A 13,515-nucleotide genomic window follows, 5' to 3' on the forward strand; every position below is an offset into this window, starting at 1 on the left:
TATTGCCTGAATAGCTTAATGACCCTTAAGGAACTGTGTAATGCATACCTGATGTTTTTCTCTAAATCATGGACACGGCCAGAGTCGTCTTGACTGTTCAAGTACTTGATTGTATCTTATGTTTTGACTAATGCTAGACGCCAGTTTTTGATTACTACTGAACGCTCTGCACAGAGGGAAATATTTTGCCTAACAAAGAAAAGATAGAAGTTGGAAGCATGATTAAACTAAGAATATAATGACGTAAGCAAAGACATGAAATATCAAAAGAACAAACTTTACATAGTCAGGGAACAGCAATAGATTAATGATGTCACAGCCAAAAGCTAACATAATTTCGTACAAAATGACAAAATTGAAAGAATGAGGTACGACAGTGTTTTTCCAAGATTGGAGAAGAATGTTCACAGGAAGGTCACGTGGAGATAAAACCAGCAGGTGCCAGAGGGAGCCAGCCAAGGACTCGGCCAAAGATGATCGCCAAGGCCGAAAGACGGGATGGAAGACAACAGCCCCCACACACACCGAATCGCCCATAACCAGCACCCACTCCCATGGCGAAATTGCTTCACCCCAAAGACTTATCACCCATCAATCTCGGCCCACAATGTGCAACTGAATATAAGGTGATCAAAGAACCTTGAACATTGCTTTTTCTGAATGGAGACTTTCTGCTCTTGAAGGGCCCAGCGCTGTATTGTACTTTCCTGAAAACAGAGCTTTCCGAACAAGAATTGTGATTGAACTCAACCAACCTGTGTAAGTCTAATTTCTGCTTCAGTGTCTTAGCATTTTCCTAAATCTGAAGAAATCAAACGAGCATGCAGTGAGTAAATTGGATAACAGGCGATTGGCAATGGCTTTTGCCGTGAGGCGCAGATAGCGCGCTCCCTAAATTGTGGACAAAATCCAACAACACCACTGTACATTTTAACACACCACTGCAGTATTCTTACCTTTACTTGTAAATGAAGTCCATTCTCCTGTCCTTCTGGATGAAGATCTCGATGACTTTGTTGTAGAAGTTCTCCTTTTTGTCCTTTTCTTTGAGTTTTACAAGTCTCTCTTTCTCAATTGAGATGATTGCCAGGGAAGAAAGTCGTCCTTGGTCAGTTCTATTCCGACTGTATGTCTTGATTCTTTTCAATGCAGAAAACGACCTTTCCACAGATACCGTTGTAGCAGGTATAGTGAGCACTAGCTGGAGTAACTTTGCTGCTTCAGGAACAGTCCCAATCAGATCCTCCTGGACTAAAAAGTTGAGAAGCTCTCTAGGAGATTTGCATTCAGTCCTCACCTGTTGTGAACTATACAGTCCAATAAAATCGGACTTTAGCCTGACAAAGTAAAAAATCCTGGCATATTTTGATAAAGTCTGCAGTTTGGTGTCATCAAAGCATCGTGACATTTCCTCAATCCTCGTAAATCTGGCGTTGGTCTTCCCTCACTTATAATTTCCTTATTTGACTGAAAGTCTAGTTTTGAAAAATGTCTTATCTTTAAGATTATGTCCTCCATTTTCAGGGAAAATACATCCAAATAGCAAAGCGTTAACACCGAATGTTGTTTTTGTTTTTTCTTCTTCTTAATTTACTCGTGTCGTGATTAACGAGTCGTGAACAATTAACCGCAGGCTCACTATCGCCCCATCTTTGTGGCACAGGTACTGGCTGCCTCAAGACACGCGCCTTTTCCCGCTGACTGCAAGCACGCGCCGTTTGCACGCGCTCACTACAGTGTGTGTGTGAGTGGTGCACACTCTCACACGCACGCCCTGAGAGGCTCTACCTGTCACTGCCGCAGCCTCCATGATTCTCGTCTCCCGTTGTTATTTGAACAAGAAGTACAGCTATTTTGACTATGAAAATGATCCAAATGTATAGGAAACACACCAAGTTGCATTGAAAGCATAGACCACAGGACAGATATTATATTAAGTTTTATTATATTATTTATTTTTTAACAACTTATGGTGACAGCTTAGGAAACCATGTTGAGCCCTTTACGGCCCCTGGTTGCAAGGTGAGGCACTGCCTCACCTGCCTCCTATGAGTGCACGTCCCTGCATATGGTCCATAAAGTACACAGAAGAATGAGTTCAGCATATCGCCACCACAGTGCGACCTTTTTGGCCAGCAGATGGCAGTGTTGCCACCTCTTGTATCGTTTAGGAATGTGCGCCCTATATTTTTTCCGAGCTAAAGGCATAGCTCGCGTGGTGACGTTTATTAGATAATATTCACAAGATAATACTACATCCACGATATGTTTAATTACCACCATTTTGTTCCATTTCGCAGATAACTTTTAAAACCACGATGTCAGGCCGGAGCTTTAGAAATTGTGGCAACGTTTTGCGTTGAGCTAGATCTCACTCTGAAGTCGACTCATCGAGTCTGGGGTAACCCGGAAGTGCAGCAAGCAAACAGTCTTGCACAAAAGTTCACCCACACAAACACTTTGCTATTCTTCTTGCTATTGTCATGTCGTTCATCTTTTGTGAAATGCCCGAAATACACACGCCAAGGTACGAACGCTACACAAGAACCGTTTGAGTTAATCACCGACGCACTTGTTACATACTGGGCGATAGGATTCATTGCGCTCAGGTCAGGTGTTAAGAAAAGTTGGCACGATCCAACTTGTTTGCAATTAGTTCTTGCAAATGACCTTTCTTTATCGTCATGACACGTTGAAACGGATGTGCAAGACCTACGTGCTGCATGATGTGCCAGCAGATGTGATGTCATTTTGTTTCTAGTCCATTATTTCTATTTGAGGTCTCAAGTTAACAACTGTGTGAAGGGTTGTGGCCGTCAGGAGCAGTGCCAGTGAAGGCCTGGAGGGCTTCAAGGCCCATGCTGTGTTTCAGGAGATTAACAAGAAACTGCAGCAGGTGAGAAGGAAGGTGGTGAAGCCTTCACCGTGAATGTCAAAGGTCGTTCCGAGATGTTACGCGTGCGTGTTTGACCAGGAAGGCGAGGGGTTTGTCAAGAAGATCGGTGGCGTGTTTGCGTTTAAGGTGAAGGACGGCCCGGGCGGGAAGGGGGCGACGTGGTTTGTGGACGTCAAGAATGGCAGTGGTCGTGTGCACAATGACACAGGTGATGGTCTCGTTGGTCTCCCGTGACTTGAAATGTGAAAACAAGTTCTGCCCGTGTTTGTTTGCACGCCAGCCAAGAAAGCGGACTGCATCATCGCCATGTCCGACTCTGACTTGCTCGCCTTGATGACCGGAAAGATCAACCCTCAGACGGTAAATACATTGCACCAGGGACGTGCGGTCAGAGGAGGCAAGGGAGGCCATGCCTCCCCTGCCATCATGAAAAGGGGAAAAACAAATTCAATTGTTTTTATTATAAAGTCATTTTCCTTTTAATAATTTCAATAGTTATGTATCATTTCGAACCAAAATCGCAGAATTTTTATAGTTATTATAAAACTGAAGGAGGAGCCAACTTCCTGCCTTGCCTCCTCTGAGGGTTGCGTAATCACACGGCTGCCTATGTTGACAGGCTATGCAGTTAGACTGAATTGCTCTCTGTCTTTATGTCGCTGTTTAAGTGTTCAAACAATGTGGCTATACTAACCAATTTCCGTAGTTAAGCTAATGTATATAATGTCCAGTGTTTTTTTGTCATGTGTCTGTAACGTCGTGTTTCTTTTAGATGAAGAAAACGGCTTTGAAAAGAGACCTTACGGAGGCTACAAAAAAAGGTTCTCCAGCCTTATGGCAGGGGATGCTAGTGATCCCGGGATGCTTCATGCACCTATAGAATAAGAGATCTCCAGTTCAAATTTACAGTGAACAACTGAGGAGCAGTCCTCTATTTATTTCATTTTACATGTGTTTTGTTTTGTTTTTTTCCCCGTTTTTACATTTCGTTTTACAATGGAGGATTACATATCCAAACTATGGATTTTAGGTCGAAGCATGAGGTAATCAGTAAAGGAAGACCAGTTAAAAGGTTTGATTCGGACAATGGGACTTCGGAGTCATCATCATCATCGGCGGTCACTCGGGACGAGTATGACTGTCTTCTTCTCAGGGTCGTCTACTTGTGGGTCCGCAGGTGGGCGTAGAGGCCGATCCAAGATCCACATATTTTTGTGCAGTGTGGGCAGGGGAAAGTGGTGGTGGGTTGTGGTCGTGCTGGAGCCTGTTTTTGTCTTTCCTTACGGAGTTGCCGTTTGGTTTCTGCGCCACGGCGGAGTTCCTTTTCGTGATGTGCTGCACCTTCTTGCACCGCTGCCCTCCAGCAGTTCCTGTTCAAGGCGATGCGCTCCCAGTCCTGAGATGTTATTTGGAATTTCTTGAGATTGGTCTTGAGGTTGTCCTTAAAACGTTTCTTTTGCCTGCCTGGGGCTCGCGGACCTCTCTCCAGCTGCGAGTATAACATCTGTTTGGGGAGGCGGGTGTCAGCCATGCGGATGAGATGTCCTGTCCATCGGAGTTGGTGCTGCATTATTAAAGTGGTGATGCTCGGTATCCTGGCTTCCTCCAGAACGCTGATGTTTGTGCGTCTGTCCTCCCATTTGATCCTGAGTATTTTCCTCAAGGTTCTCTGTTGGTGTTGTTCAAGAGCTCTTAGGTGCCTGCTGTAGGTTGTCCATGATTCTGCCCCATAAAGTAAGGTGGGAAGAACCACAGCTTTGTAAACCAGGAGCTTGGTGTCAGCCCGGAGGTCTCTGTCTTCAAAGACTCTTTTCCGGAGTCTGGCATACGCTCCACTGGCACAGCTCAGGCGATGGTTGACCTCAGAGTCAATGTCCGCTTTGGAGGAGAGAAGGCAGCCAAGGTAGGGGAAGTGGTGAACATATTCAAGTGCAGTGTTGTCCACATTTATGATGGGCGGAGTAGATGGCTGGTTGGGTGGGGGTTGATGTAGCACCTGATGTTCACGGTCAGACCCAGGGCTCTGTATGCCTTAGCGAAGGAGTTCAGGATGCCCTGGAGGTCTTCTGCAGTGTGCTGCAATGGCATTATCGTCTGCATACTGGAGCTCCACAACCGCGGTGGTTCTGATCTTGGTTTTGGCTTTGAACCTGTTAAGGTTGAAGAGCCTGCCATCAGTTCTGTACCAAATTGGGATTCCGTGTGGTAGTTCTTCGTTGATGAGGTGGAGTATGGCGGCAATGAAGACAGAGAACAGGGTGGGTGCAATGATGCATCCCTGTTTGACCCCTGTCTTTACAGTGGAAGGCTCAGTCAAGGAGCTGTTGTTGAGCACTGTGGCTGTCATTCCGTCATGTAATAAACGCAGTATTCTGACGTAATTTGTCAGGTCTATGAAAGCCATGAACAAAGGCTGTTTATGCTCACGGCATTTCTCCTGGAGTTGGCGTGCTGTAAAAATCATGTCTGCAGTGCCTCTAGGTGGGCGAAAACCGCTCTGCGATTCTGGGAGAACTTCCTCAGACAGTGGCAGTAGGCGGTTGGCAAGAACACGAGCAAGTACTTTGCCAACTGTTGAAAGGAGCGAGATGCCCCTATAGTTTCCACATTCCGCTTTGTCCCCTTTCTTGAAAATGGTCACTATCAGAGCATCCCTGTGCTCCGAGGGGAGTACTTCTTTTTCCCAGACCTTCAGAAAGAGGAAATGGAGGTGGCGCTGGAGCTCTACTCCACCTTCCTTTAGGACCTTAGCTGGGATCCCATCTGGCCCAGAGGCCTTGTTGTTCTTCAGGCTCCTGATGGCATCTTGGACCTCTGCTAAAGTGGGAGGTTCACCCATGTCTTCCCTGATGGGACTCTGAGGGATGTGACTGAGGAAATCTGACTGAGTCGTGCCGTCACGGTTGAGGAGTTCCTGAAAGTGCTCTCTCCACCGGTTGTTTATGGACTCATTGTCCTTCAACAGCTCCTGCCCGTCTTTAGAGCGCAGGGGTTTTTGGCCGCGATGGCTTGGGCCGTAGACAGCCTTGGTAGCACTGAAAAAGCCTCTGGTGTCACCAGAGTCTGCCAAACTCTGTATTTCCAGTGCCCTTTCTGTCCACCAGGAGTTTTTAATCTGTCTCACCCCCGGCTCTGGACGTCAGCCTTGGCTCTGGAGTGAGCCTGTCTCTTTGCTGTGCAGGTGATGTCATTTTGCCAGACACGAAAGGTTTCCCTTTTCTTGGAGATGAGCGGTTCTATCTCTGTGTCGTTCTCCTCAAACCAGTCCTGATGCTTTCTGGCCTTGTACCCGAGAGTGGCACTGCAGGTGTCGAGGATGAAAGACTTGAGCAGGCTCCAGTGTTCTTCAATGTCCTCAGGGTATTCCTGATTGAGGCTTTCTCCAAGGGAGGCCTGAAACAGCTGCAGGGCGGCAGTTTTATTCAGGGTCTCAAGGTTTAGTCTTTGCCGGCTCAGCTTCTTTTGCAGTCTCCTCTTCCTCTTGAGTCTGATGGACATCGTGGATCGTATCAGGCGGTGATCTGTCCAGCAGGCCTCTGAATCCATCATGGCTTTTGTGATGCTCACGTCGCGCTGATCCCTGGCTCTGACTATGACATAGTCAATAAGATGCCATTGTTTAGAGCGAGGGTGTCTCCATGAGCCCTTGAGTTTGTTCTTCTGGCGAAAGATGGTATTGGTGATGATAAGGTCGTATTGAGCACATTTGCCAAGAAGCAAAACCCCGTTGGAGTTGATGTTTCCAATGCCTTTCTTTCCAATGGTGTCCTTCCAGAGGTGGTGGTCACGGCCCACTCTGGCATTGAAATCTCCCAATATAATAATCTTGTCCTCCTTGGGGATTTTTGACAATGCCTCATCCAGACAGGCATAGAAGGCCTCTTTTTTGTCCTCATCGGAAATTAGGGGTAGGTGCATAAGCACTAAGAACTGTTGCCGTCTGGTTGTTGGCCAGCACCAGATGGAGGGTCATCAGGCGCTCACTGATTCCCACAGGGAGTTCAGAGAGCTGACTGATCAGTTGGTTCTTGATGGCAAAACCAACCCCATGGATCCTAGGCTCATCTGTGGCCTTTCCTTTCCAGAAGAAAGTGTATCCACCCTTTTCCTCCTTCAGATGACCTTCCTCTGCCCGTCGGGTTTCTGAAAGAGCAGCTATGTCAATCCGGCATCTTCTCAGTTCCCTGGCAATGATGGCGGTTCTCCTCTCCGACCTATCACTGGTTACACTGTCCATTAGTGTGCGCACATTCCATGCTCCAAAATTCATGTTTCTGTGTTTTCGACCGCATATCGGTGACCCCTCTGAACGCGGTAATCCAGTCGGGAGGTTTGAGGCAGGCTGTGTTTAGGGCACCTTTTCTAGCCCCTTGCCCCACAGGGGTGAGCAGAGTGGATCCTAAAAAGGGCTGCTCAGTCGTGGATGCAGCTACCAAAGAGCTCTTCTGCCTCGGTTCAAGAGCCCGACGATCATCTAACATCCACTGCCTGATGTGCCAGCTTGTGACTAGGGGCTTCCAGACTTCACAATCCTGCCCCCATTGCCACTTACTGGTCGCCACAGGACTTTAATCCGGGATGTAAGGTGGATTCCCTGAAAAAGACGCCTGTGCGTGACTTTGTTTAGAGTGGGGAGACTGGTGCACAGACTGTCACCACACTGTCCTTAACAGATCAGGGTCAGAGTCCAGTGGCAAAGAGACCAAGACAACTGGTGACCCTTTTCTGTTGCAGCCTTCATCCGCCTTCCCAGCCGTTGTGACGCCACCCCTTAGGTCAGCCATCATCCTCCGACTGTTCCACCGTTGAGGTCTTCACTATTTACCCATAGCTGGAGCTGTTTACCCACAGCCGGGACAGTGGTTGATGGGCAGTAGGGCGTGTCCACACACCGGTGGGCCTACATGCCACATGTCTGGGGCCCACTGCTGCTCCGAGATCCTGTGCAACTTAGCCTGGGACCGCAAGGTGCCAGTTACCGTGTGTGGCCACGAGGAAGCGTGTGCAAGTCTTGGCAATGGAGAGGCTGTGTACCGGCTGAGGAGGCTTATGCACTCGGCTCCTCTTTTCACCCCGGAAACAGAGGGCTAGCCGGTGGCGGTAGCTGAAAGCAGAAAAGTGGCAAGCAGAGGCAGCATGCAGCATGCACAAACTACAGGCACTACTACTCCAACACTACTGCACTGACGCATCACACGCCCTGTGTCATAAATACACACACTTCGGAGTATGTCATTTTCAAACTGAGTGGTACGCACGATTGAAAACAAGTTTTTGATTCCATGTGCTTTATTGAGTGTTTTTATGTGTGAAGACTGCTGATATGAGATTTTAATTAAAATAGTTCAAATTAAATAATGAATAAGCCACACTAGAGCAGCGTTCCCCAAATTCAATTTTCCCGGGTTGGGGGGGTGGGGGGTACGTTAGTGCCTCCCCAGTCATGAACCTCACCGCACGTCACTGCATTGCACATATATACTTTGGGATCAGATGTGGGTTGGGCCCCTGCGGGCTCCCTGACGATCTCTCTATCAAAACCGTAAGCATTTATTGGTCTCCATCTGTGGCAGCCTGCCAAGGTAGCAAACGAGTTGCACCGAGGGACAACAACGCTTCAATGCTTCTAAATTTCATTACTATTATTTCTATTAAGTACAATATAAGCGTTCCATTTTTTTTTTTTTTAAATATATGACAAAATGTGTCTCTGTTTCTGGGGGGGGGCGGGACATAATTGTGGAATTTCCCTTCCTTTCAAAGGTAAAAGATGATTTGAGGTGCGGTGTGAAAACGAGGCAAGGTGGCACGGATGCTGGCTTACCTGTTTACCGCTGTGCTTTGTGCACAGGCCTTCTTCCAGGGTAAGCTGAAGATCACCGGCAACATGGGCCTGGCCATGAAGCTGCGCAACCTGCAGCTGCAGCCCGCCAAGGCCAAGCTGTAGACGGCACAGGACGAGACTCTGCTCTGGTCAGACTTGCTGTCATTTCCACAGAATATGAGTCACGCACAGCCACTGCATTGACAATGTAGACAAAAAGAAGTACCGTAATTTCCGCACTATTAGGCGCACTTAAAAAATTAAAATTTACTCAAAAAATGTGTTGATCCATACTGGTTGTACACGCCGCTCTGCCAAAATCTTTCAGTACGTTTTCGTACAGGGGTCACCAACACGGTGCCTGCGGGCACCAGGTCGCCTGTGAGGACCGCATGAGTCGCCCGCAAGACTGTTCTAAAATTAGCTCAAATAGCGGCACTTGTCAGTGAGCTGCATCTATTTATTTTACAGTCAAACCATGGTTTTCTAACGTCACGGTTCTCGAAATAATCGGAATTCGAACAAAAAATTCTAGACTATGTTTGCTTCGGTTGTCGAACAAAATTCGGAGGTCAAACCTCGCGTGATGAGCCGGGAGGACCCGAGAAAACCCAACCGCACGGCCTGGATGCCGACTGACTCTGTTGTTATTGTATTTTCGTTACTTTGAGGATTGTATTAACCCCTAATCATGCCTCCAAAGAAAGCAAGCACTAAAGCCATCCTCAAACACAAAGACGCTCTTAAAGCAATGCGACAGTGAGCGCCCGGCGCGCTGCGGTTGCACGATCGGACCAAATTGAGCTCCCTGCGCACTGAGGTCCACTTAAAATTTTTAAAGTACATCAGGACTTGAAAAATATTTTCTAAATTTTAGCGACGGCTCTGTCACAATAATGTGACCAGCGCGGTGCAGTTGCGCGGTTGGCGATACGCTACGGTTGCGCGTTCGGCGGTGCGCTGCAGTTGCGTGATCAGACAAAAATGCGCAAATGAACAAAAGTTTAAAAACCTTTTTTTTTTTTTTTTTTTGCTTGGAACGGATTAATTTTTATTCCATTATTTGTAATGGGAAAACATGATTCCGAATTCGAACGATTCACTTCTCGAAGAGCCTTCTGGAACGGATTGTGGTCGAAAACCGAAGCTCCACTGTAATTGTAATGGGAAAAATAGATTTGGAATTCGACCGATTCGCTATTCGAACCGCCTTCTAGAACGGATTGTGGTCAAAAACCAAGGTTTGACTGTATTTTTGCTATTGTTGTTAAAATCACACCTACATGTGAACTGGAAATGACAGTAATAACTCATAGTGAAAGCCAAATTGAGCAAATTGGCTATTTCAGAAGTGTGTGTCAAACTGGTAGCCCTTTGCCTTAATCAGTACCCAGGAAGTAGCTCTCGGTTTAAGACAGGTTGGTGACCCCTGTTTTAGTACGACTAGTAAATTACAAGGTCGCATCGCTTCCCGGCATTACGGCAACCGTGGTCAGGGGACATCACTGAATGTCTGTTGTACCTGGGAGGCCATTTCATTTCAAAATAGGCTGTTCCGTTAATGTTTCCGAGTATGTTTACGGATCAATATGCAACGTAATCATAAAGAAGCAGCACCAATGTGTTAAATCGGTCTTTAGTCGGTTCCGATCACTCTTATGGGAGAGAGTTTGAGAAACGTGATTGTTTACAGGGGACCGCCATGACACTTTGCTGAGGCTCACCGGAGTCTGCGAGCTGAGGCTCATGGGAGTTTGCGGGTGGATAATTCTATAATGATAGCTGGTATACACACGAGGCTCTTTCATTTCAATATAGGCTGCTCCGTTAATCTTTCGAGTAAATTTACGCATTGATATGGAAGGGAAACATAAGTAAGCAGTACCAATATGTTAGATCGAACGTTAGTCGGTTCCGATCACTTTTATAGGAGATAGTTTGAGAAACGCAATTGTTTACTGAGGGCTCATTGGTTATTGGCTAGTGGATGCATACCGCAACCCTAGTCAACCTCAGTTTGATGCAGTATAGCTTCTATTTTATGCGCCTTTTAATTCGGTGCGCCCTATATATGAATTAATTTCTAAAATAAAATATTCAATGAGGGTGCGCCTTATAATCCAGTGCGCCTTATGGTGGGAAAAATATGGTTCTACTACAACTATATTTAGCGTTAAATCATTTGGCGACCTTGTTTGACTTGGATTTTATCCAAATCCTCAAAGTCTAAAGTTGTTTTTTTCGTCAACCACCACGACAGGAGGCGGATTCTCTTTGAGGTTGATCACAGTCAACTTTGGCCCTCAAGGATCAATATTTTTGATGAAGCGCATGACCAAGTGATGCTTTAGCATTTTTTTCAATTTGAAATAATGCCTCGTTTTGGAATGAAAGTAAAATTATTTCTTGAAATCCAATTCATTGGAAAAAGAAAATCAATACACAATGTTAGTGCCCACTTGGCAGCTTTTTGACTTTTTCTTTTTGTCACCAAATCAGCCCAAAGTGCACTGCAGCCATATTCAGAAAGGCAACACGTGGACGTGGACAGTGGCTTTTGCGGGATGCCTGAGACTTGGATGATTTTCTTCAGCCAGGGGATGACTTGAGTTGATTTGCTTTTTTTTTTTTTTTTTTTTCCCGCAGTAAGTTGGGCCTTGCTGGCGAGTCGCCACTTGAGACTTGACTGCGACTTGTTGCAGGAGGGCCTCCAAGATGGACTCCCACACGTGTTTTCCATTTAGCGCTGCAGCCTCTCCCACCTATGATCATCTGGAAGCCTTTCCTGCTCCCTCGGACAGTGTGGGCGCTTATTTTCTTTTTTTGCAGCTCACCCTCCCAAGAAAGAATTTGATGCATTTAGAGCCAGCCACTTTGTGTTTGTTGCGTGTCAGCTTTGACGGAAGTTTGCGGATTGCTGCGCTGGCTGCATTCGTCTTGTTGACGTGACCCACTTTTCTGCCCGGTGCTCACAGCGGGATTACTCATGTTGGAGCCCACCGGGATGTTTGCGGTTTTTATGTCGTACACACCCCCTCCCCCTGCTCTGAGGGGTGTGCGCGTGTGCGAAGGACACACCTCTACATCTTCCCATCTCCACATAAGCAAGCTCTTCAGTAGTTCAGACTTTTTTTTTTTCCCCTCTCGCCCTGTTCGGTTTTGCTTTGCCAAAGAGCAAGGAACTGGAAGTGCACCATTTTCTACACTCTTGACCTTGTGTTGTTTTTCAATCCCACTCTGCTCTTGATCTGTAATGCAGCGTCCGGTTCCCAGGACTACCAACAGGAAACATCCCCAAAATGTTTTCAGGGCTGACTCTAAACACTCGAGTCCTTTTATTGTCTGGGAAAAACAAATGTATACAACTCAATCTTAAAATGATCTTCATTTGATTCAAGATGTCAAGCATAACAACAGCGATGGGTTCTTTCTTTTCCCCTATCAACCCTTTCCTGTATGATTAAATTCAAAGGGTTACAATAAAGTTTGTTTTCATACCAAGTAACTTTTGTATGAATATTAATTGCATTAAAATTGGAAAAAAAACAACCTAAGGTAAAAAATACATATATATATACCTCAATCAACATCGTCCAAAACAGCACCAACATTTAGTACTTTGTTGTTCGACACATGAACAAGCCCTACGCAAGCTAACTAAGCGAGCAAGCGACAATTACCTTAAGAGTAGGCCAACTGCCCAAAACCCATCGTCTGCAAAACCGACGAATGAACTTTTTTTGGACCAAGTGACCGGCCGTTGGACAAGCTAACAATCAACCAACAAATGGACCTATCAAGCAACCAAATAACTAACTAACTAGCTACCAAAACTCACAAATAGCTAACCAATAACAAGCCTTCTGCGTAGCGTGCGGCACTGTTGCGCTATTTTCGGGAATGTCTGCTGTACGCGCACTTGCTGCTTTTTTTTCTGCTCCTCTTATTTATTTATTTATTGTTGTGTTATTTATTCATTATTTATTCAGCACACTTTTGTTATACTTGTTTACTTGTTTGTCTGTTGTGAGCCATGTCTTGTCACCGTGGGATAGGGGGGAACGAAATTTCGGTTTCTTTGTGTGTCTTTGGCATGTGGAGAAATTGACAATAAAGCTGACTTTGACTTTGACTTTGACAATAAAATAATAGAATAGAGAATGCTCTACCGCAGTGGTCCCCAACCTTTTTTGCGCCACGGACCAGTTACGTGTCAGAAATATTTTCGCGGACCGGCCTTTATATGAATAAATAATACATTTATATAAATAAATAGTACATTTATAATAAATATATAAATACGATGAAATAAAATGGTACGACTGGCATAAAAACAAGTATAAACGGCATGAAAATAAAACTCACCATTACGTTGAATTTGTGGGAGCACTGAGCTTGTTTCTCACAAACAAGCCGGCGTAATCGGAGACAATGACACCCAAAGTGGTTAAGGTTTGTCTTTTAATACAGGATGCTTGGTCTCCATGTGCCCAAGCACTCATTGCCTCGTTAGCTACGTAGCTTGTCGCCAGTTGTCACATATTATGCAGTGGGCTTGCTTGGCAAGTCAGTCACCTGTGGTGATAAATCTATATTTGAAGTAGGACTTTCTTTTAAATGCAGCTTTCTTTTTCTTAGAAGTCGTAGCCTCTTCTTCTTCCGTCTCCTCATTGGGATTTTTTCCCTTTCCGAAGACGCTTTCCAAACATGTCTGTTTCTTGCTCATTTTTGCTAGCTTCGCGGGCTCGACTGGGGGGAGGAGCTTCTTGACCTGAATTAACCTGTGTCAAGAGAC

General features: G+C 45.8%; 1 protein-coding gene across 2 annotated transcripts; it reads left to right on the forward strand.

Annotated features, from left to right (window-relative positions):
- The first annotated feature begins 2,381 nt into the window (after positions 1 to 2,381).
- Positions 2,382 to 12,225, forward strand: scp2b (sterol carrier protein 2b). Of its 2 annotated transcripts, none has more exons than XM_049731740.2 (6): positions 2,382 to 2,527; positions 2,806 to 2,896; positions 2,975 to 3,104; positions 3,177 to 3,256; positions 8,748 to 8,869; positions 11,367 to 12,225. In XM_049731740.2, the coding sequence occupies exons 1-5, from the start codon at positions 2,484 to 2,486 to the stop codon at positions 8,841 to 8,843; spliced, it is 441 nt and encodes a 146-aa protein (XP_049587697.1). In that variant the 5' UTR covers positions 2,382 to 2,483; the 3' UTR covers positions 8,844 to 8,869; positions 11,367 to 12,225. The 2 variants fall into 2 exon arrangements, with proteins under 2 accessions (XP_049587697.1, XP_049587706.1); XM_049731749.2 differs by having other exon boundaries at positions 3,023 to 3,104.
- Positions 12,226 to 13,515: the final 1,290 nt, after the last annotated feature.

The sequence above is a fragment of the Syngnathus scovelli genome, chromosome 10, assembly GCF_024217435.2.
Source record: "Syngnathus scovelli strain Florida chromosome 10, RoL_Ssco_1.2, whole genome shotgun sequence".
NCBI classification, from domain to species: Eukaryota; Metazoa; Chordata; class Actinopteri; order Syngnathiformes; family Syngnathidae; genus Syngnathus; species Syngnathus scovelli.